Consider the following 24,598-nt stretch of genomic DNA (forward strand, 5'->3'; position numbering starts at 1 on the left):
GGCGGCGCTGCGCTCTCGGTGCGGGTTCGGCTCTTTCAATAGTCTCCCTAAAGTCGAGCGCTTTGATCCGGGCACTGCTGGCGCCTAAAAACAACATAACTTGTCTGCCCATTAGGGAGACTGACAAATCGTGACAGATTGTTTATGCTTGGCAATTAGCGACGCAGACGCTTTTCCTGAGAACTGACTACACAGCAAAAAAGCTCAATTTTCATGGCTGAACTTAAGGTTTATGAAGCCTTTTTTTTAAATTTTGATGTCAAGCAGCAACATTATTTTGATATCAAATCAAACTTCATGCGCACATCCGCACGTCTCCTCTCTAAATGAAACACAGAGCATAGACCCAGAGACATTTTTTCGGCCCATAACAACAGAAATTCCCTCTTTTTATGGACTGCAGATAATGAGAAGGCACGCAGAGGTATGGCAGGTAAATCAATGACAGTCCTGGGTTAAATCTCTCCTTGGCTCCGCGCTGCCTCCTCCCCTCTTGCCCCCGACTCCACATCATTTTTGACTTTAATGGATGTAGTCAAAGGGAGAAGAAAAAAAAATCCTAGTGATCCGTTCCCCCCAAGCCCGATAATTACCCCTAAATGACTGCGAAGGCCTGTGTGTTTCAATCTGATTAGAGCCCCGCAGCCATCAATAAACAGCGCGCTGCAAGAGGTTCGTCACATAAAGAGAGGGCAGTAAACTGTTGTGCAATATTCAAGACGCACTTGAGCAGTCTGAGCGCATGTCAAAGCCAGCCATCACATGTGGGTCCGCTGGAATAAAACACGTCAAAATGTTTGGGGCAGAGAGGTTATCAAAGATGGTATAAACATGCTGAGTTAATAATAGACATAATGCGCACGGCCCCAGTTATAAAATGTCAATAACTGAGTTGTAGGATAATTACAGTCTACTTTCTGGAAAGACATCATTTCAGGGGATTTAGTCTTGATGAAACCATGGCCCATTAAGAGTTTGTTGTGTTTATGTTTATCTAAAGTGTTTTTTTTCTTTTTTTTAAAAAAGTAACTTTTGTTCACTTTCCCACTCTGAATTTTTTTTGTCTTCCTTTTCTTGAGAGTCTCAGGGACCAGCCCATCTCGCCTCTGATTGGCTGTCTCTCTCTCCACGCCTGCCTTATTATAGCCCTGCTCTCCAATTTGGTCACATAAACATGAGGATACCGTCACCGAAGGGCGCACCGCAGTGACTTTGCGTATCTCCTTCCACTTTGCCCACGAGAGTCAACGAGTCACCTCAGCCGTGCCAGTCGGACCTGTATGGCCCCATCGACCGCCATGTCAGCTTTGACCGCTGGTTTGAAAACTGAAGACCTTCCTCCCCGCTCAGGTCTCGTCAGCAGAAGCGACATGCAGACCAGTCTGAGCCCCGCAGAGGAGGCTGGGAAGCCCAAAGTTGCTATTTTGCCCTTCAGCGTCGAGGCACTGATGGCTGATAGGAAACCCAGCAGAGAGGTGGCATCCCCGGATGCCACGTCCGTTCCCGGGACGTCCCAGGCGCTGGGAAAGGGCGCAAGGATGAGTGCTTTCGGTAGTCTGGATACTTCAGCTCCTGGTTTAGCCATGAGCTCCTCGTTTTCAGTGGGCGACATCATGAACATGCCAGAAGACGTGTTGATTAAACCCGAGAGCCCGGACAGTAAAGAGAGGACTTCATGGATACAGAGTCCTCGTTTTTCTCCCACACCTCCACGTAAGTTCGATATCAGTGCAAAGCCTAGATTATAGAAGTAATTAACTTCAAAGTAAAATGTTATTATAATTGTTCGTAGTCTAATGAATGTTTGATCTCGTCTGTCTCTCACACCCGACATGCTTTACATGAGAATTGAAAATTTTACTGTCTGTCTCTTGTAGATTTGCGCATTTTGCGCATTTCAAAGCTTTTAGATTGAAATGAAAGCATTTTGTTTTCTTACAGGAAGGTTGAGTCCTCCTGCCTGTCCGCTGAGAAAACACAAGACGAACAGAAAGCCTCGGACCCCCTTTACGACGTCCCAGCTGCTGGCCCTGGAGAGGAAGTTCCGCCAGAAGCAGTACCTTTCCATCGCCGAGCGCGCAGAGTTCTCCAGTTCCCTCAATTTGACGGAGACCCAGGTCAAAATCTGGTTTCAGAACAGGAGGGCCAAAGCCAAGCGGCTGCAGGAGGCAGAACTTGAAAAACTGAAAATGGCAGCTAAGCCTATGCTGCCACCAGCTTTCGGGATTTCCTTTCCTCTCGGTGCGCACGTCCCGGCGTCCTACGCTGGGTCTCACCCGTTCCAAAGGCACTCGCTGCCGGTTTCCCCGGTGGGACTGTACGCCGCTCACGTCGGATACAGTATGTACCACCTGGCTTGACAGGGACGGAGGACGAGGGGCAGCGCAGTGGGACACAAGGGGGTTGAGAATACTTCCAGAGGGCTCTCCGGACAGGCGAGGTGACACTGTCTTAAATAAAGAGGCGTCCTGGCGGTGAGCTCAGTGTCACTTCTTGTGAGGGGGCCGAGACCTCCGAACAGACCCCCTTCTGAGGACCTTGAAGTTTATCCACTTCTCTTGACCTCTCCAGTAAGTTTACACACGGCAAAAATAATCCAGCTTTACTAGTCATTTAATCTTGAGCCTTAAATCAGATTTTGTCCGTGGACTTTGAAGTAACAAGTCAAGAATGCATTGATACTGGCAACGTTCATTAAAAAAAAAAAAAAAAAAAAAAACAATCTGAGCGTGAGACTAAATGACTTGAAGGTGGACATTTTTGCGGTGCAGAGGTGGAAAACAATTTAGTACCTGTAAGCCAACGATAAATCACGACTGGACAGTCAAGTATGGACACTGGGCTGTGCCACAGTGTGTCAAAGAGAGCCCACTCCGCTACCCTCTGCTTACAGCCAGGTAGATCAGCCGTTATGCCATGAAGCTCCTGTGAGTAAGTCAGACATTATTGCGCAGCTTGACATGTTGCACCAGCAAACTTAGGTTGGCCTTCCATCGCGTCTGTGGGCTGCTGTCACACTGCAAGAGCCATACTTCTTCATTTGTTGCATTCATATCAATGCGTAACTATAGTGGGTTACTGAATCCAGTGTCAATAAATGCTCTTTGTGAATTTGGAGAACCACAGCATTTGTTTTTATAACAGCACTGTCTGTTGTTGGAATGATTCCCTTCGGAAGGGATATGTGTACTGTAAAATAATGTATATTTGAAGAATATCCTCATTTATATTATGAATATATTTGTGACATAACTTAACAATAAATTGTTTATTCTTTTTCATTAAGCAGTTGTTCGTTTTGACTGACACTTGTTTGACTACTTCATGGTCCTTTTACGAAGCAGAGAAAAAAAAAATCTTATTATGTTTAGTGGAAACTTTAGGAAATACGGAAAATTCTAACATTTATTCATCTATTTGTAGGATGACGTTTTGGCCTGTTTGTGAGTGTGGTAACTTCTTGGACAACATTTTACGACAAACCAGTTTATATGGGGAGAAAAGCAGGAGGGAATAATTATTTTCAGGCCTGCTGTTAAAAAAAACAGAAAATAGGAAAACTGAGCAGCTTGATTTAAAAATTATTCTTTTTGGCATGTCATTGACAAGGCTAGGGGCTTTATGTGACCCACACCACACACAGCAATTCTGAAAATTCACATTTTTTCAGTTTCAAATGATTAATTAAAGCTTCCACACTCTCTGCGCCCCTGCGCAGGTATTCCAGCCTTTCAGCGCCGGTGCGCACTGTGAGTTTAAACTTGTCACATGTTATTTGTTGGAATGTATTGCTACAGCTGTTGCCTATTGCTTTGAAACAACCAACCTAGATTTTGTTGGCGCCAGAAGAGTTTGGGGAGGGGGGCGCAACCAGTTGTGCTGACTTCAAAACACACCGATAAATATTGAAGATTGGTTCTTTGGGCTAAATTGCTTGTAAACAATCCACTAGAGTGTCATTATGGAGTGTTTAGGGTGTAAAATGAGCCAGGTGACACCCCATCATGGAGAGGACAGGGCACCCATGTGTTTCTCTACACATTACCTGATTGGAGCGCGTAAAACAGATCTTTTATCCTTCAGGAAGACTTCCATGACAAACCAGGGATCAGATAGTGGGAAAATTACAGGCCGCCGCGCGGCACTTTTTCAGGCTTTCTCTGGAGCTCTCTGCCATTCAGGCAGGGGTTAAACTGGAGTAAAATAATTGCTGTAATGAGCAAAGGCAATCTGCCGCAGACGGAGGCCGGCTCCAGCGAGGCTGTAGCTCCAGGCAAGGCGGAACTTTTATCATTCCTAAAATGTCAACGGGGGACTGGGACGGGCAACACTTCTGCGCTCTGCGCTGCGATTTCCTCTGTGCGCTGACAAGCTGCTGTCCCAAACACGGCCAACACACAGCTGTGGTTTACTCAGACACATTTTAATCCCCCCACTCCATTTATAATATCACTGCGTCTTTTAGTATAACGTGTGTTTGAATTGAGCTCATGGTGGATTTGGCCTGACTGAAGGCCATGTTTTGATTTATTTCTGTATGTGGTGTGTTTTCCTCATTTCATCCACGAGGTATGACTTACAGAATGTCTGACAATGAGTTGAAATCACACGGATGAACGCTCTGCCTGAAAAGGAGAGAAACTTGACACAAAAGAGCCAAAGGGGACCCGTCCATTCTTTCAACTCTTTCACTCTTTTGTCCCCAGCTCTCTATCTCGCCAGGAGCAAAAGAGAAAACAAAACGCTCTGCTTTATATCATCCACGAGATCACAGGAGGCTGTTCGGCTTATTAGAAGTCGCCTATAGTCTGGATGACTGATGATTAAAGCAGAGGGGTCGATGGACGTTTAGACCTTTAACCTTTATTTGTTTTGTTTCTTTCTAAGACGTGTAGATGACACGTTATAGGACTTTTTATAAGCTAAATTCATTTGTATGGTGATATATGTGCATGTTTGGGGCGACGCAGCTAAACTACGCTTTTATAGCAGCATATTTAATCAGGCGTCCATTCCAAATATAAGCCGTTGCTGGTTGCTTCGTCGATCATGATCTTTGCGAGATATTCTGCCTAAATTTAGGTTTACCAGCAAATTCTTATTTAACCTGAATGACAGGCTGATCATTAGAGAGACTTTCTTCTAAACCAAGCAATCATTTACCCAAAAATACGATGATTTAATTCAAATAAGTTGTTATTAGAAACGTATTATATGATTCTTTTTTCTTTTTTTTTTAATTAAAGCATCTATTTGTTTGTTTAATTTTTCTTCAAAGCAATAGCGTCAATAAATGTCTCCACGTTTTATTTTATTTCAGTTACAAAGGTTAATCGGGTATTTTCCATTTTATTCCAAATATCAAGGCTGCACGAACAAAACACTGAACATGTCCAGTATAACCCTGTGAAATACGGGAAAGAAAAAGTGACTTTGTACCATCACGTCAAAGCCTGAAGAATCCCTAAAATCCAAAGGCAGAAGTCACTGTCTGTTCAGATACCACACCACCACCTTCTGTTCAGACCCGGAGTGACATTAAAGAAGTTTCAGTTAAAAAGCACAAAGTTTAAACGGTTGAATTCTCCTCACGAAATTAAATACTGCACAATTAAAATAATCCTTAAACTTGGCCTAAAGCCTTAATGCATCTAAAACATTAAGAAATCTCCGGTGAGGCCTTTGTGGAGGCTTCGGGCCTTTCCAGCATTTTCAGGCAATTTTCACAGTGAGGGAATAAAACCCAATAATAATTGTTTTAAAAAATGTTTTAAAATAAAATAAAATAAAACTGTGATGGGAAAGTACTGGAAGTCCTTTGACCATTTGGGGATGCTGTGATTTCACCTTCTTACAGCTTTTAATGGGACACTTTAGTCAAACGTCCATGTGTTGCCTGTTTATGATGAGAACATTTTAAAGCGCAAAATACGAGGCACATTTTTTCCCCAACATGTGGACTCAGAGTCCCAGCAGATATAAGAGGGGAAAGGGGAAAATAAATGCTTTCAGACTCAGAAAAAACGGTTCATGTTTCCATTTCTATTTAAAACATTAATACTACAAACAGCCTAATTTAACTGCGGTGTTAAGTGGAAGGCGCAGTGAGCGTCACGGTGGGAGTCCTCGATCTGTCAGAGCCTCTGGATGTAAATACTCTTTCTAATAATGCAGCGGGGAAGTTAGAAATCAAGCAAACACAGCCATCATCAGCCATGTCTGACGGCTGTCTGTCCCAAACAGACCTATAAAACCAGTGTCCTAAAACCAGATGGTCTCATGCAGAGGATACAGATTTCTTTTGTTCATTTATTTTTTAAGAAATGCAGTGAGCTCCACATGAAGTCAGCTTTGAGTACAACTAAAAGTCAACATTAAAGCAAAGGTAAAAACACAACATTGAGTTGGACCTTTCAGTGGCCCCATTAGGTGTACATGCTGATCTTCAAGCGGATGAATACCATAAGAATAAAGAATCCGCCTTGCTCGTGCCATTTATTACTGTACTTAATTTTTTGAACTGTTTGTCAGCTTCAGTTATAAACCAGACTAATTGAGTTGAACTGTTCTCTACAAACAAATATAGTTAAATCGGATTAATTAATAGAGAATTAAAGACGTGAACCTCCTCATTTTTGTTTATGTGGCCTGTAGTGTCCACCAGAGGGCGGTGGTGTTGAAAGCTTTCTCGTTGACCCATGTTCATGACCACACTCGGACCACTTCATACTGTTAGCCGAGGCTCCTGCAGTCATCACTGGGACACAAAGAGAGTCATCCCCTATGAACTGATTACAAATAGCTGTCTTTAGCCTGCTGAACAGTCCCTATTCATTAAAGTCCTCCGGTGACCCTTCATTGAAAAATTACTTCAACGTGGAAATCAGTGGAACAATTGTACATTTATAAGGTACATTTACTGTGGACAGGAGGGGAAGCTTTGGTCTAATATGTGAGAGTTTTGAATCTCACTGAGCACCATAATACACCTCCATTCAGCGTAATTACAAGGGTGTGCAGAGAGTGCCAATCATCTATTGGAAATTAAGGGGGAAACATTTTCTTATGTGGACTAATGAGGCAACATTTCTTTTAAGATGCAATAAAAGTGCTAAATGTGATGGAAAATTGCCTGGAAACCCCATAAACCAAAGTGAATCACAAACTGCATCACCGATGCTTTCATGTAAATAGGTTTCTGATCTGTCCTTTACAAGGCAATTTATTTCAACAAAGCAGAGAATGATTGCTGTCACCCTTCGGCTAAGTTGTTGTTTCTTTTATTGTGCAGCATTTAGCATTTTTGGTGCAGTGTCACAGAACATTAAAAATGTTAAATTACCTGGCCGCCTGCGGTTTAAATGTTCTGTTCTCGTTTTGCCTTAATGATAGAAAATAACCTGGATTCTGTGGCCCTCTAATGATGATCAACAAGCAAAGCAATTAAGCTTTATAACCACACTGTGGGCTGATTTCTTAACAATCCACATGCTGCTGACATAAAGGTTCTTTCTTTTTTTTTTATTTTTAATTTTGTAGGGTTGGTTAATTAGCAGTGAGAGCTTCAGGCCTGATGGTTCAGAAGTGCAAGGACTTGATTCTTGGCACAAAAAAAGATGCTTAGAGCAACATGGGCCCCGCTCAAATTAAACTGCAGGCTATTAAATGCTTCTAAACTGATTAGTATGTGTTGTAAGACAGAATAAATCTTTTGCACAGGACTGATGAAGCTGAGTGTTGCTTATAGTCACAGGAGGATCAAATGACGGCTGGACTTCGTCTCAGGATGCTGATTAAAGTCCTGTCGCATCACAAGTGTGAAATCTTTGTGATTCACTTACTACTGTAACATTTTGTTTTGATCTCTTCCGGAAACATTTCTCTGTTCCTCGGTTTTCAGCACTGCATGAAACAGTTTGGAGCTTTTCAACAAAATGGCTGCAGACTTTACTCTGTTTTGACAGGTTTCAGTACTGCATCTCTAATCAGATTTCATTCAGAAATTGTTAACATTACTGTCAGTGAGACACCTTTATGTACAGTCTATGGTCAACGGCATAAAATGACCATAAACCAACCTCATCTGATGTGGCAATGTGGGAGTATACAACCAGCGCCACCTTGTGACAGATAGAGGCACTGCCAACTCCCCGTGAGGATTGAAGCCGAACATGCAGCCCTCCTTGGGGATCAGCCTCCAGAGGTGCCTGATGGTCCTGATCCAGGAGCCCCTCGGCCCCTGCATGACTGGTGCCTCAACAAGTCTCAATAAAATCAGGCACTCGTGCCTCCTGCATCCTGCACGAGGTGTGTGAAGCAGACTAAGATGATGTCATTGTGTATAGTAGCGGGCTGCAGGCATAAAACATGGAACAGACATAGTACACAAGGTACCTATGCTGCTGATAAAGCCATATGCAAACTCAGCAGGACAAATGTGACGCATCGTGGTTCAAAGTTGAAGGTATTTTGAATGGCAATAACACTGGCAGCGCCAGGTCCAAGCAGCAACACAATAAACAGCCAAGCCACAGCAGACACCGTGGCTCCCTGTGGGACAAATACTTCAGCAAATATGTGTGTAGACAATCACAGTAGGCATATCAAGACGACGAGTCATCATTGAGAGGTAATGCAGATGTAAACAGGTGCCATTTAGAGAATCAGTGGTGCATGAATTTCTGAGGGTGAGCTGCCAAAAACTTCTCATTAATGATCCACTGTATGTTGTCAGGAAGGCAAATCCACAAACACAAACATGGACACTGTGAAATTTTGATTGTTCCTTGCAGTAAATATTTTGCTGCTTGGCAGCCAAGTCTGTCAGTGGACCGACAGCAACACAGAGCACTGACACACGACAATATCCTCTGACAAAAAGAAAGGCTGGCTGGATGTTCACTGGGGTAGACTACCTCTCACAAGTGGATTCAAGTCTCTACAAGTCATTTTCATGCAGGTATTCACACTAGTTGACACGGAGGGAAACCAGTGTCTCCCATGGAAAGGAGGGATTATTGACAGGGCCAGTGAGGCTGCTGCTCAGAGGCCATCAGGGCCAAACCAAGGTGACTCGTTTCTGGCTACTTTAAGTCATTTGAACTGTGCTAATTCTGACATCATGGCCTCATGTAACCAGATGTATTCAAAGTATGGATTAGATGATATCCAGGGTTGAAAAAAAAATGCAGCACATATCAGGTAAAACGGGAAAGAAAAAGAAAAATAAGCAAATTTTGTGATATATTTTAGGTTGAAATGGCCCCCAAATCTCAGAACATGTTGAATAAGTCTGCATGGAAAACACTGAGAGCAACCTCTCTGTGTAGATCACAGAGTCTGGCCAAGGGAGGGCAGCAGAGGCTATAAATTAAATCAGAGAGGCTGACCTGATGGCAAGTCTAGCAAGTCATAAGCTGCGCTATTACTTGTCCTGAGAGCTCTAATGGTAGAGAAAATAATGATGCCATTGAAACATCTACATGTCCTCACTGTGTGACTTAATATTTCTCTGTAGTTTTGCCTTCTGAATGTATAATCAGAGAGTGGAAACTGTGGTTTGTGTAAAAGCCACTTTGCTTCACTTGTCACATTTTCGTTTTCAAGACCAGTTTATTTTGCTTTGCAGAGACAAAATGCTTTTGTACTTTGCAACAATAGTTACTTAAAGTACAGCTGTATTTTAGTCCCGCAGTGACATGTGGAAACTTCGTACTGTTCGTATAAAAATAAAATTTGCCAGTAATTGTCACATGCTGGGTGAAAATCAGAGTGTCAGTCAGGGGGAAAATAACTTCACTCCTGTTTTACATTTCAGAAAATGAATTGTGCTGATTCACAGATTGCACATGAGCCAGTTTGCTCTCACTGGTTTGTGTGGTGTTTCCCAGAATCAACTCGCAGACATTTTGGAGAAAAACTTCGAACAATAAGACAAGCTGATACATAAAGAGAAGTTTTATTACATAGTGAGTAACACATATATGGATGAAGTCTGCATAAAAATAGGCATGTTTCTAATATGTCTATGACAGTGATGGCACTAGTATTTCATATCCATTCTGCTTAAAGCCATGAAAGTATTTATTCTGTTCAGCTTCACTACAAGCAGCAACACTGTCCTATCATCTTTGACATAAAACAAACGTTAATGTCTATTGGGAAATGTCTGAGGGAACACACCGTACGGCCCAGTGTGGGAAAGCAATGCCTGGAACATCTATTTCTTATGTAACATTTTCAACAACCATGTTTTACAAAACGCTGTACAGTGCTCCTTTAAGACATGTTAGTCAGGCCGAGGGTTATGGCAACACAACATATTTCTCTTAATGACACACGAAGCTTTGATCAGCCCTGGTAAGTAAGCAGCGGTTAAGCCCCGCTCACAAGCATCTCTTATTGGTTTATTATTCCAAGGTTTTCTTCGGCATGGTTGGCATTCAGCAAATTTCCTGTGGAAAGTTCTGCACTCGTTGCTGGAATGCAGCCACACATGTCCACTAACATGAGTCTGCAGCGAACGCAGAGCCAACTGGGTGCGACATGGAACAGCACTGTGTGTGTTGCTTATGATGCATCTAATGCGGTGCAGGCTGCTGTGTGTGTTGTGCACGCTTTATCATTCTGCATACAGTATGTGGTTTTATGAAAAGACCAATGCATGTCTGTCATCTGCTCTGTCTGTTGCTCATCTCTCCTCTTGCAGCAGCTGAAGCCTGTCCTCTGCATAGTACGGGCTGCTGTGGCCGGTATCAATAGCCTCACAGTCATCTGTGAAAAATACCAGGTCCTGCCAACCAAACACAGACAGGTACGCATGTATGAGCCGCTCGAGCCTGAAAACAAGAATCCTGAGGTGAAAAACAGTACTGACGTTTCACACGTTCTTACCCGATAACACATTCTGGTGATGATGGTGTACAAGTTCTGGATTTTACGTTTCAGCAGCACCATCCTGGGACGCTCTCTGCAGTACTGGTTAGGATGGTTCAGCACCACATAGAGGAAGTCCCGGAGCTTGGTTGTGATGCATCCGTTCTAGAGATAAAAACACTTGCTTTTGCGTGACAGCATTCAGACTGTAGGTCATGTAAACTCGTTTGATTTTACTCTTTATATTCTCTCAAATATTTTCAGAACCCCTTGGATCCACATCAGCTAAGATGCTGTCACAGAAATCATAGTACACATTCATTTGCATTGGTTTGATTGATTTTGCATTGAATTTACTTCCAGCGCATGGCCAGAATGAAAGTTACAGCTCTTATGGGATCATTCTGTCAGCTTGTTGATCAGCACACCTGTGTCCTGCCTACTGTTTAAAGGAGGCTTGTATACAAATGGATTGGTCTGTCCGACCGCTCATCACCATATCAATAGCCCTGCACATTATGAACAATATGAACTCTCATGCCAGGCTGTAACCCCCTAATCCATGCTGTTACAGCAACATTTGAGCATCACCTTTGACGATATGTCCCATTCTTTATAGAGGGAAACTAGGGTTCACTACTGTGATGCTTTGGAGAAATATTCACATTTGTTGACCCTTGACCCCTCTGAAGTGAGAATACTTAGTGGCATGGTTTGATTTGAGTAAAACCTGCGTTATTTATTAGCTATGGGGGTGCTGTGGGCTCATGGTTGCTTTTCACCACATCACACCGTTTAGCTGGGTTACTTTTCTGTAGATTCCAGTAAAAAGCATTTTGCAGCATTTTCTTTCTAGGTGTGTATAAAATCTACTATAAATCTTGACAGCAAGTATTCACATCAATCAAATAAATCTTTATTTTCACATATTCCTGGTACTTCTGCAAAAAGAAACAAGCAATACGTCCATATTTGCTACGAATAGGCTAAATGAGAGAAGGAATGAAAGTATAGTAGAAAATGGGGTTTTGGCCTGGGACTGCAAGGGTTAACCCCACAGCTTTCAACATCTAACTTGGATTCATGTAAAAAGCGATATGTAAACATCCCCAGGTCCTCTGAAGCTCCCCCCCCCCCCCCACATCATCTGTATTATCCCGCTGCTTAAACTTACATGCACATCGAGGAAGATCGTGGGCAGAACTTCAGCACACGTTTTCTGCAAACGGACAAACATCATCATTAGAAAGCGCAACGACATGGCCAACGCACGCTCGTCTGTGGGCTGTGGAAGCGCTTACCGTGCGGTGGTAGGTGTGTATTTTATCCAGCAGAGCCATGACTTCTTTGCTCAGGGTGACCGCTCTGGAGCAGGTCGGAGGCGCGCAGTCTGCAGACAGCCACACAAAGCTGAGGAAACACAGGAGAGCGGTCGGTCCCAGCCTCATGTCGGCTCTAACTGCTCAGGACTGCTTCCAGCTGCGGGGACACTCCAGTCTTTGAAGCAGTAAGAGGAGGACTTGCTGCAGTTTTAAGGATGGAGGGGTAGAGGAAAAAAAAGGATGGACGATGACGTGGGAGCGCAGAAAGGCTGAGGAAAACATTGAGGGGGGGTCTGCTGTGTTTTGGACAGCAGTCTCTGGTCATGTGAGCTCAAAATACCAGGGATGATTGAGCTTTTCCTGCTGATAGCAGCCAAACACTTCAAGTCAACCACCAGTCAAAAAAAACAAGAGCAGCGAGGGGAGCCAAGGGTTTCCAGCAACACACAAAGGTTTATTTTACAAAATGAATTTCAACCGATTCATTTCATGTACCTGTGCATTTTGAATGTAACGGGAGGTTTGCAATCTTTACATCAAACCACCAAAACACAACAACTGGCCCAATATCTGGAGTTCTAAACAACAATAACTAGAACAAGAGTCCGTGACACTAATGACAGATTACACTGATACTGCAGGAGGGGGGGTTTATCTGTTCTCTTCCCCAGAACTCATCTGTAAAGTGTAACCTCAGTAAATGTTTACTTTAAAAGACGTTCATCAAGACAAGACCACTGAAAATGAACATTCTGAAGCAAGGAAACAACTCTGGAGACAACTCAGCTGCCTTTACTTAAAACTGACTTGCATACATTCAGAAAAGCTTTAGCTACACAGCTCAACTGCCACTTTATTTTGGATTTTAGTATTATCATACATCAGCATAAAAAAACCTTGCAAAAGACAATATTTGTAAGTGTCAAGGTAGGTTTGTTGGAGCCACTGAGCCTTTCTTCAGATTGAGGAAGTTCTTCTTCTTCTTTCTTTTCGGAGCGTCCGCACGGCCACATGATTCAGGTGGATCCCGAAACACAAAGAGCCTTTCTCCAGCGTGAGGTTGCGTCGCATGCTCCTCCGCTGTGCCGTGAAACCTTTCACTCTCTGTGTCCACGGCCCTTTCCTGTGCACTGTCACTGCGCTGCTGTGTAACCGAGCTTGATTTATAAACAGGCTGCTTAGTGAAACTCTCCTCCTCTCCTTTCTCTTCAACCAGCAGTGGTGCAACATCTCTTGTAACCGGGAGACGAGATCTGGGGAACAGTTTTTCCATCAGACTTTGCCTCGTTTCCTGGAGTCTGAGATTTGGAGGACAAAGGAGCTGTTGTTAGTGGGGCTGGAGTGTTAAAGTGCTTACCTCATGCATGTGGTCACTGTAGCCCAGCCATGGAACTGATGACAGTTAATAAAGGATTTGTCTGTGATGTCGCTGACCACTGAACTACAAATTAGTCTTGATGATGGTGGTGGAACATCAAGTCTTTTTATAGCAGCCAGTCGGGTAGCACTCACCTCTCTCGCTCCACGGAGCAGCTCGGCATATTTAGCATATTTTTATGCACCACGTCTTCTCGCAGTTTGACAGGAAGAAGTCTGTTCCACCCCGCAGCACACCTGGTCAAAGAGTCATCAATATATTATAAAGCCGGTAACTGCGATACAATCTCTGCTTTGGCTTTGATTAAAAAGCGGTCAGGGATGCCTGGATATCTGATGTGCTGTAATAACTTTTCATTAGTTTAGAGGGAGAGCTTTGTGATCTTTTCCATTAAAGTAAAATAGATTAAATATTTAATCTTGTTCCTGGTAGGGCACAGCATGTTAGGCCGGTCAAGTTAATTAACGAATAAAGATAATTACTACTGCAAAATCACACAAGGATATTCTCCTTCAGGAGAGTGAACATTTCAGACTGCCTCATAAACACACATCTGCTGCTGCTTAAAAATCATGTTTCATGTTGATAGTCAACACAAGCAGTAAATCATATGCATCACTGGTTTATATGAATTTCTTCTACAAAGTTCACAAAAGCAGAATGGAAAGTTACATTTTTGTCAGTAGCACCAACAGATGTTACGTCTTAAATGGGTATTTCACAGCTAACTGGGGTTTGATTGCATATGGACCAGATGTTAAACGCTCTGACCACACTTACTAACAAATGTTAGACAGTGTGTTAATGGTCAAACTGGGAGTTTACGCACTGTAAACCGATGAATGCCAAGGAGCAGGAGGGCAAAGACCAGCAGTGGAGGAAAGAAACACCAGGAATCAAATTTAGAGGGTTTTTTGAGATAACTAAAACTTGTTTTTTTACAAGTTGACAACAGTGTTTAATGCTTGGCCAGAGCAAGGCAGACATTTGATTAGGGGTCTGAATGTTTACTTGTAAATGTTAAAACATATCTCGCCGATGCACGTTTGCATTGTCTATCTTCTGTCTACTTCATCTTTCTTTGATAATTCATTCTGTGGTTCAATATGGACGACTGTACGGCTGTAAATGAAATGATTTTTAAGGATCAACATCAAAGTATCAACAGTCCAGTTAATTAGCCTTGGCTGGTCATATTCAACAAATTCCTTCCCAGCTCCTTTTTCTCTAACGTGAGCTGCATGTTTTAAGTTTTACATCCTGTTTACTTGAATTTACATGAGGAGTAAAATTTAAAACAGTTTTAAAGAACGGGCAAACTCTATCCTGCAAACAAAACACAAAAACAAAAGAGCTGAGCAAGAAAAGAAAAACACATCTTGCAAATTATTCCAAACTGAGCATTTTCATTCCCTTGTCCTTTAGCCAGACAGCTCCGATCCAAAGAGACTCACGCATGAGACATTATTCATCAGCAAAGTAATCCAAACTCAGCGGGGGCAAGAGTGTTCCAGTGCAGCGGGAAGACAAGGAAATTAAATGATGAGTAAAATCATTTATCTCTCATCTTGGCTTGGGGAAAAGGACCCTTGTGGAACAGAGTTCAAACAGTATCTGTTGTCTAAAATTAAGACAATGCTTCCAGATGGGTTTGTTTCAGCCAGCCGCTGTGTTTCAACACTGCTTCTATTAAATCAGTGACTTCACTCAGAAAACGACTTTCTGAAACCACAGAACTTGAATTGCTGAGACTGTGGCTACGCACTTTGGGCAAAAAGATTTTGATCGTATTCAAGTTTTATTCTTTTTCTCCTTTAAAAGGGAGGAAAGAAAATCGGCAACCAAACTCAAAGCCCCGTCAGACCAATTTTGCATAATGGAGGGTAATTTGTTACCTTACGAGGCAGCTGGATTTGCAAGATCTCAAGATCACACAAGGTCATGTGACATGAGAATCCATCTTGCTAGGCTTTAAGTTATGCACTTGTGGCTTAACCACAGTCGTTTGGACCAATCAGCGTCCTATAAGGAACTACTGACAGCTCTGGGTGTGGTTTAGGTGCGACAGCCAGAAAAGCTACTGTTTGTTGGAAAACAACAATGGCAGCTCCTTAGGAGGTTAGCCTAGATGTTGCTATAGCATCAGTCATATCAGAACTGGAACATATTTATTAAAAGAACGAGAAAAGAATGGCACTGAAGTCATATCTAATTGGTTGAAGCTGGTCGTGACAGACAGTGTTAGACGATAGTTCATCCAGTCTCCTTTGTTTTTTGAAAGTTCCTGCACTTTTTCCAACAGTTTCCAAGGACGAATTCTGGTGCCTCGGGTTAGGAAAGCTGATGAAACTTACTAATCAATTAACTAAACGAAAAAATACACTAAAATCAAAATATATCCTTATTGTTATTACATTAACAATAATTATGACGTCTCTCAATTCTCAAAGACAGCTGCTGAACTCGGCTCTTACCCTGAGTGTTCCTGCTCTGCAGATGATGAAGCAGGGTGCTGTTTGGGACAGAGGGCATCAGTGATGGAGAGGAGTTCACTTTCAGGCAGTGTGGGAAGGAGGAGACGCAGAGCCTCCAGGAGAACCTCAGCAGACACCTGACTCTGCTTCACCAGCCGAGACGCCAACTCCAGATCCTGAGACAGAGCAGGACAGAGTCACCACAGAGCCACCTTAGAACAGCTTCTCTCTACGTCCACTGACACAAAGAAGTGAGGATGTCCCTGTATTTTCCATGGCATTAATACACTTATGATATAACTTACAATAAAACATTAGAAAAATAAAGTGTTGATAAATTCAGACCTGGTCACAGTTTGCATAAAGTCTCCTGAGCACCATTTGTTCTTTTAAATCTTCCATAGCTTGATTGTTGCCAGTCATTTCTTGTGACCTGAAAACATTGTAAAATTTAATGGTCTGTGTCAATCCACAACATTCCTCATTGCTCCTGAGACCACAGCCGTGACAGCTCACCTCTCAGCCAACAGTGCCATGACCTCTTCACACTTGTACAGCGCCTCCTGGAGGATGGATGTCATCCTGCAATCCTGCCGCAGCTGAAACAGCCGCTCCTCCTCACGTTCCTCCTCGCCCTCATCAGAGGCCTCTCTCTGCGTTGGATTTGACCTGAGTCTGGACTGAGACATTTGAAGGACGGCCAACTCTGTCCTCTCCTTCTGAAGCTGTTGATCTGCCTCCTCTAGGCCCTGTGGCAAGAGTCAAATGACAACCTAATTAAAGCTTACAAAGTTTAGTGAGAAGTCTCAAAGGAAAGCCAAAGCAACACAGGGGTTAACCTGGGAGTCGGGCATTGCCTACCAAGCAGTGGCTCTGTATACCCTGGGCCATGTCTTGTCTCTCCAGGCTCTTTCTCTCCCGCAGCTGCTGAATGAGCAGGCTGTGCAGAGTGAGCATCGCTCTGGAGGTCTCCAAGACTTTAGTCCTCCTCTCAGCCTTCTGGTAGTGGATGGTGGCCATCTGCATGGCCAGGCTGTCGGCCTGAGAGCGCAGATCATCCTCTCTCTCCATCTGCATCTCCTCCATCACCTGCCAAATTTAGAATGGATGGATCTCAGTTGTCGTGTATGAATCCAAACCACCTTGTGTGCAATGAAAACTCATGAACTTCAACAGTGAAGGAGCTTCATACAGTTGTCACTTCTTGCCTTTCTTAGTTACTGCAGTCAAAAGTGACTTATAGTAAAGGTAACTGGAAAGAAATCACTGAGAAAAAAGCTTTACTTTGTTCATGACACCGCTCTCCATCTCCTTCTCCTTCTCAAACAGTTGGATTTTGTCCTCAAGCCTTTTCTGGAAAAGCAGCAGCTCAGATGTGTCTGTTTTCTGTCTGGCCTCGCTGGTTTTCCCCTTGGATAGCACATTCGTCTGCAAAAACCACAATATCCATAAGGTGGTTGGGTAAAATACTCCAAGCAGTTAAGCTGTTATGATGATTAGAAATAAAACCACTCTGTGGAGCCCTTTATTATTTCTGAATAACAATGTGCACTCGTCCAGCGGCCACACAATTGAGGCTGATCTCAGTGTGGTTTGCACTGGTGGCCACAGTCTCTTATTCATTTGAGAGAACATTAAATGCACCATCATCTCCTGCTGTAGTTCATTACAAATGGGATCCTCCCCTTGAATTGCATTTACAATAATACAAAAAGGAGATTTAAAACAAAACAAACAAAAAAAAAAAGAAGAAGAAGTGGTAGCATCATTAAAGTTAGCACAGAGACAAATTTAGATGATATCCGTATCACCATGCTGATGTAAACTCATTGCACACTCACACAGTGATGTGTGGTTTCTTTCTGTCTCTTATGTTCCTTCATCACAGTTGTTCATAATGTGAACAGTTTCAGTGCAGGAACTACAATTTACCTTGGCTCATGTCTTGGAAAAGGAAACACTTTTGGATAACTTTTCACTTAATTAGCATTTCAGAGTGTTTCACCTGCATTTCCAATCTAATAGATTGAATGCTATGAGCTATAAAACTAGTGACGCAAATATTAAACCAACACGACTGCAACAAGAAAGCAGTGGCCTGTGCTGCATGCCTCTGTGACCTTTTAGTAAATACTTCAACAAGCAGTGGCCATAGTCAGACATTTCTCTAATCCTACACACTGAGGTTTTAAGAAAATAACAACTGAATTCAACAATGTGTGATTATGAATTCACCATCTGTTGCTCACTCTCCTTTCTCCAAGCTGCCAGAGCGGTGTGGAGTTTGGTTCTGGAGACAGCGTGAGGCAGCACCAGGCAGCGGTCCATCACAGAGAGACACTTCTGGAACTCTAGTTTCATCCTGAGCCGGTCATCTTCGCACAGAGTTAACTGGGACGAACACAAACAACTGGGACAGAAGGAGAAATGGAAGACTGACAGATTTGTAATACCATCATCTGATGTCCTGAACTTGAGGTAAAATCTAGTCTCATGCTATACAGAAAGTGCTCATTTTTCATTCATTCTCCTTCCAGAAAATCCACGGTCAATGGGAACACAAACACATACCTATCCTTTATCTGAATGAAATGGCAGCTGTTATTATATCACTTACCTGAAGAAAGCTCTGCTATGCGACCTGAGCTCCCTCTGCTCCTGCAGCTCCCTCTCCATGGCTTTCTGCAGAGCCTCCCTGGTGCAGCTGAGGGTGCGCAAGGCCGCCTTGCCTTCCTGGTGCAACTTTTCCTGGCCCTGCAGAAGAGTGCTCGCTCCTTGTCCCGCCTCTGGTTCTACCTGCAGCAGGGAGCGTTGCGCCCCTGGAGGTAAGAGTGTTAGCAGGGCCTGGGCTGCAGAGGGCTGGATGGCTTTGACTTCTGTTATGGCACCCTGGATCACACGCATGGTCACCTATAGAACAGGTAGATGATCAAGACAGGGTGTTAATCAAACTGGGTAAAGCTCAATGGTATGTTTCAGTGTGTGGTTTCATATATCTTTCAAAGTGAGTAGCTCATGAATGTGTCTAATGTGGACTGTTAGAGTGGCACCTTGCGGATGTCGGCAGCAGCCTCCTCATCCAGGTTGTTGATGAGCTCTGCTAGCTCTACACTGTGAGCTGTCAGTAAGTTCTGCCAACAGTGCAGGTGCTGGTCTACATCTATCCTTCCCTCCAGACCCTTGGACAGACCCGACAGATCCTTCTGTCTCTGTTTGTGGATGCGTAACTGCAGAAGGCAGGAAGCAGGATTAAAGCCAGTCCATATAGGTTTTGTGGTATCAATCCGCAATGGATATATAATGCAGGTGTTTGGACTAAAAGCCTAAATCCTCCTCCTCACCATGTCAGAGATGAGCTCCCGCCTCTTCTTAATCAGTCCACAGCGCATGGCTCTCCTCTCTTGGCTCAGCGCCTCATCCAGCCTCTGCCTCACCATCACAAGCTCTTTCTGGGCCGTCTCCTGGAGCTCGTCTATCTGCTCTGCAGGCACGTCGCTCCCCCTGGTGGAGAGAGAAAAGCATGGCAGGTTAAAACACAACTCTGGTCCTGCTTTTGTTTCTATATTTAAATATTAGAATATTATATTTAAAAATGTATGTGTAAAATATTTGTGTTCAGGCCCAAACTTTTTTCCAATCTATATTTTCTATTATAACACAAACAGAAACACATCAGATTAAATTTTAAAAATGTGTGTTCATAGTGTTGAAGAAGCTTACTTTGCCACATTTATAGAGTGGTGTACTGGCACAGTGTGAAATGATTGGTAACTACAATAGGCACCAACCTCCTGATGTGAGTGAACCAGCTGTCTAAATTGCTGGAGGTGCTGGAGAAGGTGTCAGAAATCAGGCTGTTGAGGCTGTGAAGGCTGTGCACCAAGAACTTTCTCTGGGCATGCCGTTCAGCGAGCACATAGCGCTGGTTGGCAAGGACCACATCTAGCACCTCCTCTAACTGATCCTGCACAGAAAGGAGAACGACATATCTCATAACGTATTTTACATTTTGGTTAGATGTACTATTTACCACAAATCCAGACTGCTGAAAAAAAGAGGAAAATAACTCACTTGACAGACAAAGTAATCGTGCTGAAGACTCTTGGCTGTGCTCTTCTCCAACTCGCCCATCCTGGTGGCCTCCTCCACTTCCTCAGAGAAAATCTTGTGCAGCTCCACCCGGCGCCACTCGACGATCTCCCTCTGGACCTTTGCAGAGGCTTCTTCATGTCGGACCAGCAGGATGCGCTGGAGCTGACTCTGGCTAAGCTTGTGCAACTTCTCCAGAAGGACACTGCAGTGGAGGAGCTCCTAGTAACATTAAAATTTGAGGTTTGCTGGTTAGTGTTGGCATGAAAGTTCAATCATCTCATTATTTATATTATATTTCACAGGCAAATACATTTTTACTGGCATTTTAAAATGATTCTCTTTCTCTCTTTTAAGTGAGAAAAACAAAAGTAACGCACACAATGCAAATATTGAAACAAATGACTTCTCATTGTTACCTGTTGGTCTGCATGCTGACACAGCAGCTCCGCCCGGGCCTTCTCAGAGGCTTCTCGGCGGTGTTCTGCCTCCATTTCTTCACGAGTCTCTAGGTTACACCGGTCGGCCAGGGCGGCCATGCGGGCAGCTCTCTCCTCCTTCAGCCGACCCTCCATGCCCAGCAGCTGTCCATGGAGCACACTGAGGAGCCTCTGCTGGGCCTGGGCGCTGGCTTGGCCCCGGGACCGCAGGCCACCCAACAGGGAGGACATCACGTCCTTGTAGATCTGAATCCGGGTGGCCTCCAGGTTATTAGTGGCACGCAGCAGAGTTGACATTTCAAGGCTTATGAGGATAAAACGTAGAACAAGCAGAGTAAATTTGTACCATGTGGGTGTTTGCTGAGATATGCTGCAAAAAGCCAATAACATTCATTGTCCCTGGTGGATTTGATAATAATGTGAGACAAATGTTAGAATCAAAATGTTGAAATGCCAAGATGTTCTGTGAGTCATTTTGGTGAAGCAGTAGCTCAGCAAGTGCCAGGACCAACAACCAGCGTAACTAAATGTTGAAGCCTATACAGAATTGCCTTTATATTAAGTCTGATGACTGTTAGATGCTGACCTCAGAATAAACCAACTATACTGAATTAAAGGGTAGACTTCTGTTTAATACACTACGTTTTTTCCACAAGCTTTCTTCCTCTCTATAAAGCCTTATGGAGAGATATTTAATTCCCTCTTGACTGATCCACTCACTTTTCTAAAGCCTGATGCATGTTCTGGGGATCCTCCAGCACCATAGTGTCCACCATCTTGTCTTCAAATGTTGCCTCATCTTTTACTGTCTCACTCAAGTTGCAGTCTGCATACTCTGGGTCTGAATCAGCTCTCTTTCTCTGAAGAAAGACAATATATGCACAGTGCATTAACATCAAACTGTCATATACTGTGTACAGTTTGGCTGGACCAATACAATACCATATCTACCAAACAAATTAGTGTCTTTGTAATGAAGGTTTGTTATTGGGATTAACTGGAACAAAACACATAGATTTTTGAATGTGTGATACCCTTTGCTGAAGAAGGTTCAGCCTGGTTCTGGGACCTATTAGGTTCAAGGCCAGAAACCCCAGTGACAGCAGCACCAATGTGACAAAGAACCCCACAACAAATCCAGCAAAATGGACCCCATGGTTAGGATAAATCTGAAACAGCGGGCAGAAAAATCAGACTTCTTGAAAAGAGTACAAGAAAAAAACATGCGCTGCTAGAAGCTGCAGGTGTGTTTCTAGTTAAGGAACCGTAAACGACTTACTCTGTCAGTGGAATTCACCCTCAAGGTTAGATTAGCTGTCAGTGGACCAAACATACTGACGTCATTCTGCGGAGTCAAGAGAACAATACACAAAAGACAGAAAATGTTCCTATTATACTGCAAATATCCACAACAAAGATTCATCTTTTGCTTTTCACGTTAAAAAGGGCAGAAAGAGGGCAGCAGACAAAGTACCTGTGAGGCGTTAGAGAAGGTGAGAAAAGCTGGAAGGTCCAGGACTTCACTCTTATGACTCCTTATGTGAGCAGTGTAATTGACAACAACTTGGGATCCAGCTAAAGAAGTAAAATCAATAACATGTTATTCATTGTGGATGCAGCATGCAGAAAATTCTAATATTTGACATTTTTAAAGTTCAAACCAGACATTTCATCTTTTAAAACATTTTCACTCCCAGACATACCAGACAGTGAATCAATGGCAAACGTCTGGTAGCCTCTTTCCACCACCCTGCCTTCAGTTTTTAGGGGTACTATTCCAGAGATGGAGTCCCGGATAGCCACCTGAGACAGGTTGGTGCCACCCACTGGGCCCATGTTATGAATCAGCAGGCAGAATGTCAGCTGAGGTGGATCCGTGTCAAGCTTCACCTGGGGACCACGTGATTGAGCAGGAAGAGTCATCACTGGATGGTCTTCTCCATGTTGCAATTTAATATCAGCCCAGAAAAATATGTTGAAATTAAATTTGCAAAGATAAAATGGGCTTAACACAAACAGTTATTGATGTACCTGTGCACACTTGTGAAACTTAATACCAAATGCAGATGGAGGGGGCACACTCTGAACCTGCAGAAACATTCAACACAATGTACAATTAGCTTGTTTCAACATGATAATCCTTACTTGAATCATATTAAGTAATGTTATAAACATCTTGTGAATTATCACTTGCATGAAAAGGTGTATTGGGTACTTCATCTGCAAAGTCACCACGTAACAATGACCAAAACACACCTGAGGCAGAGTGTGGCCTGGGTTGACTCTCGTGAGTGTGCTTCTGCGGCTCCGCGGTAGCAAGATGTTTGACATGTAGGTAAACGAAGTGTAAAAGGAGTGTCCCCATGGATCAGGAGCTGAGGAAGTGAGTGGGCCCTCTGCCAAAAACACTGTGGGCCCATTGACTTTCATCATACCTGTTAGGTTAAATATAAGGTGTTTGAACAGTCTGAGAAAAACAGTTAAAAAGTCTGAAACTGGCAATTAATACATAAATCAAAACTTTTGCATTGTTTTGTATTTACCAATGTACTACAGATCTTTAGTCCAACAGTCTGTGTATTATATATGCCTCAAGTAAAACTTTCTTGAATCAGCTGTATGTGTGCAACAATGGCAAAATATCAAATCAGATAATCAAACTGCATATCTATCATGAAGTCCTACCTACAATTGTTCAGCTGGTATTTGCATAGATATGAGCTGTGTTATTAACTGTACTGTTGATGCAGAAAAGTCCAAACAAACCATCCATCTGAAGCAACGCTAGATCTGCTGATTTCCCACCGGGCTCATGTTTCATCTCATGGATACTGGAGAACCTCTGAATAATAGGAAATTGGCATATTTAATATGTTAACTGCTTATTAACAAATCTTAGACGTGCATAAACATGGGGACCTCTCAGAGCCCCTCAATGGTTCAGGGACACAACAAAATAAACAATCTCACATTAATTTTCAGGATACAGCTCAGAATAGGGAGATATGATGTGTAGCTGTCGGGACATGTCCACACACTGAAAATGATCTAAGGTGATGACTGAAAGACTACACATTTATCACAATGTTTGGGATTGATTACACCAAATCTTGGTTTATGAGTTGGAAAATACTATTTCTCTATTCCATTAGGCCTCTCACCTCCTGCTGCTCCGAGAACGGAGGAGGTGGCAGTGCTGTGTGCCATGACGCATGCTGAGATGTGCCGTCATAACAAGGCTGATGTGAAGCATCGGACTCCGACACACCGGCATCCAGAGTCTCACGCCGGGTTACATTGTGACACCAACGGGAATATAAAGGAGGTGGAAACCAACACAACGCTTGGATATTCAAGATAAATGACCATATCGTAACCCTCTTCGCGAGAAAATGTACCTGAAGCATTCGTATCTCGCTGTGCCACCCTCACCAAGGAGAGCCGCTAGCTAACGGGCTGCATTGTTTCTGGACGTTGCCACTGTGAAAAACCGCGATGAAAACATTTTCCGCAGCTTTGTCTTGACAAATAACAACTGTAGCAGCGTTTCTAACGAACAAAACATCTCACTTAATATTTCAGGAGTAGCTATGGACGCCGTTTCGAAAGGTTTATACACGTCCTCAAGATCCAAAATCACTGTTGCTGCACAACTTCAGAAAAGATTTCCAAAACTTGGGAAGAAGCGTTACCAACAACTACTTCAGTTTGTTTCTGGTCGTTGCTTTCAAATTAAAACGTCATAGAAAATACAGGTACCTTAAAAATAGATAAATATGCTAAGAAACAATAATACTGTATAGCATTTTTTTTTTTGCTATTTTCAGATAGCATTTGCGTCAATGTTATTGTGAAGAAAAATGTCTTCCTTTTCTACCACCAATTACTATAGTGTTTTAATTTTGAAGGCATATTCGTCTAACTTCCGGTGTAATGCTAGCTAGCTCCACTGTCTTCACGTAGTTGGGTCCTCCTCAAAAATCTTCGTCCACCCATTGGCTTAAATATACACCAAGTTTG

The 24,598-nt window shown here is 43.1% G+C and overlaps 3 protein-coding genes across 3 annotated transcripts; 1 reads left to right on the forward strand and 2 right to left on the reverse strand.

The window, feature by feature from the left end:
* Nucleotides 1-1,166: 1,166 nt before the first annotated feature.
* On the forward strand, nt 1,167-3,280 carry msx1a (muscle segment homeobox 1a). Its single transcript, XM_076748219.1, has 2 exons — nt 1,167-1,713; nt 1,942-3,280. Exons 1-2 carry the CDS (start codon nt 1,281-1,283, stop codon nt 2,358-2,360), a joined length of 852 nt encoding a protein of 283 aa, XP_076604334.1. The 5' UTR covers nt 1,167-1,280; the 3' UTR covers nt 2,361-3,280.
* Nucleotides 3,281-9,942: 6,662 nt separating this feature from the next.
* LOC143327253 (cytokine-like protein 1) lies at nt 9,943-12,408 on the reverse strand. The gene is made up of 4 exons (XM_076741514.1): nt 12,177-12,408; nt 12,050-12,094; nt 10,894-11,040; nt 9,943-10,792 (listed from the first exon to the last, which is right to left on the reverse strand). The coding sequence occupies exons 1-4, from the start codon at nt 12,321-12,323 to the stop codon at nt 10,691-10,693; spliced, it is 441 nt and encodes a 146-aa protein (XP_076597629.1). The 5' UTR covers nt 12,324-12,408; the 3' UTR covers nt 9,943-10,690.
* Nucleotides 12,409-12,677: 269 nt separating this feature from the next.
* On the reverse strand, nt 12,678-24,236 carry LOC143329680 (limbin-like). The gene is made up of 23 exons (XM_076745695.1): nt 23,740-24,236; nt 23,345-23,420; nt 22,835-23,013; nt 22,610-22,666; nt 22,282-22,468; nt 22,053-22,153; nt 21,858-21,923; nt 21,613-21,747; nt 21,299-21,438; nt 20,558-20,882; nt 20,121-20,360; nt 19,838-20,013; nt 19,391-19,550; nt 19,100-19,276; nt 18,667-18,959; nt 18,285-18,459; nt 17,334-17,477; nt 16,911-17,138; nt 16,566-16,798; nt 16,395-16,482; nt 16,050-16,225; nt 13,710-13,811; nt 12,678-13,495 (listed from the first exon to the last, which is right to left on the reverse strand). The coding sequence occupies exons 1-23, from the start codon at nt 23,983-23,985 to the stop codon at nt 13,120-13,122; spliced, it is 4,080 nt and encodes a 1,359-aa protein (XP_076601810.1). The 5' UTR covers nt 23,986-24,236; the 3' UTR covers nt 12,678-13,119.
* Between the last annotated feature and the right edge of the window lie 362 nt (nt 24,237-24,598).

The sequence above is a fragment of the Chaetodon auriga genome, chromosome 2 (genome assembly GCF_051107435.1).
Source record: "Chaetodon auriga isolate fChaAug3 chromosome 2, fChaAug3.hap1, whole genome shotgun sequence".
In the NCBI taxonomy this organism is placed as follows: domain Eukaryota; kingdom Metazoa; phylum Chordata; class Actinopteri; order Chaetodontiformes; family Chaetodontidae; genus Chaetodon; species Chaetodon auriga.

Excerpts from the sequence above, each read along its gene's own strand:
- msx1a (XM_076748219.1), top strand. The coding sequence starts at position 1,281 with ATGGCCCCATCGACCGCCATGTCAGCTTTGACCGCTGGTTTGAAAACT. Across the intron at positions 1,714-1,941 it reads TTTTTCTCCCACACCTCCAC|GAAGGTTGAGTCCTCCTGCC; the intron begins GTAAGTTCGATA and ends GTTTTCTTACAG.
- LOC143329680 (XM_076745695.1), bottom strand. The coding sequence starts at position 23,985 with ATGCTTCAGGTACATTTTCTCGCGAAGAGGGTTACGATATGGTCATTT. Across the intron at positions 19,277-19,390 it reads GGGAGCTCATCTCTGACATG|TTACGCATCCACAAACAGAG; the intron begins GTGAGGAGGAGG and ends TGCCTTCTGCAG. Across the intron at positions 16,226-16,394 it reads TTTATGCAAACTGTGACCAG|GATCTGGAGTTGGCGTCTCG; the intron begins GTCTGAATTTAT and ends GCTCTGTCTCAG.
- LOC143327253 (XM_076741514.1), bottom strand. The coding sequence starts at position 12,323 with ATGAGGCTGGGACCGACCGCTCTCCTGTGTTTCCTCAGCTTTGTGTGG. Across the intron at positions 11,041-12,049 it reads CGATCTTCCTCGATGTGCAT|AACGGATGCATCACAACCAA; the intron begins GTAAGTTTAAGC and ends TTTTATCTCTAG. Across the intron at positions 10,793-10,893 it reads TCACCAGAATGTGTTATCGG|GACCTGGTATTTTTCACAGA; the intron begins GTAAGAACGTGT and ends TTTGGTTGGCAG.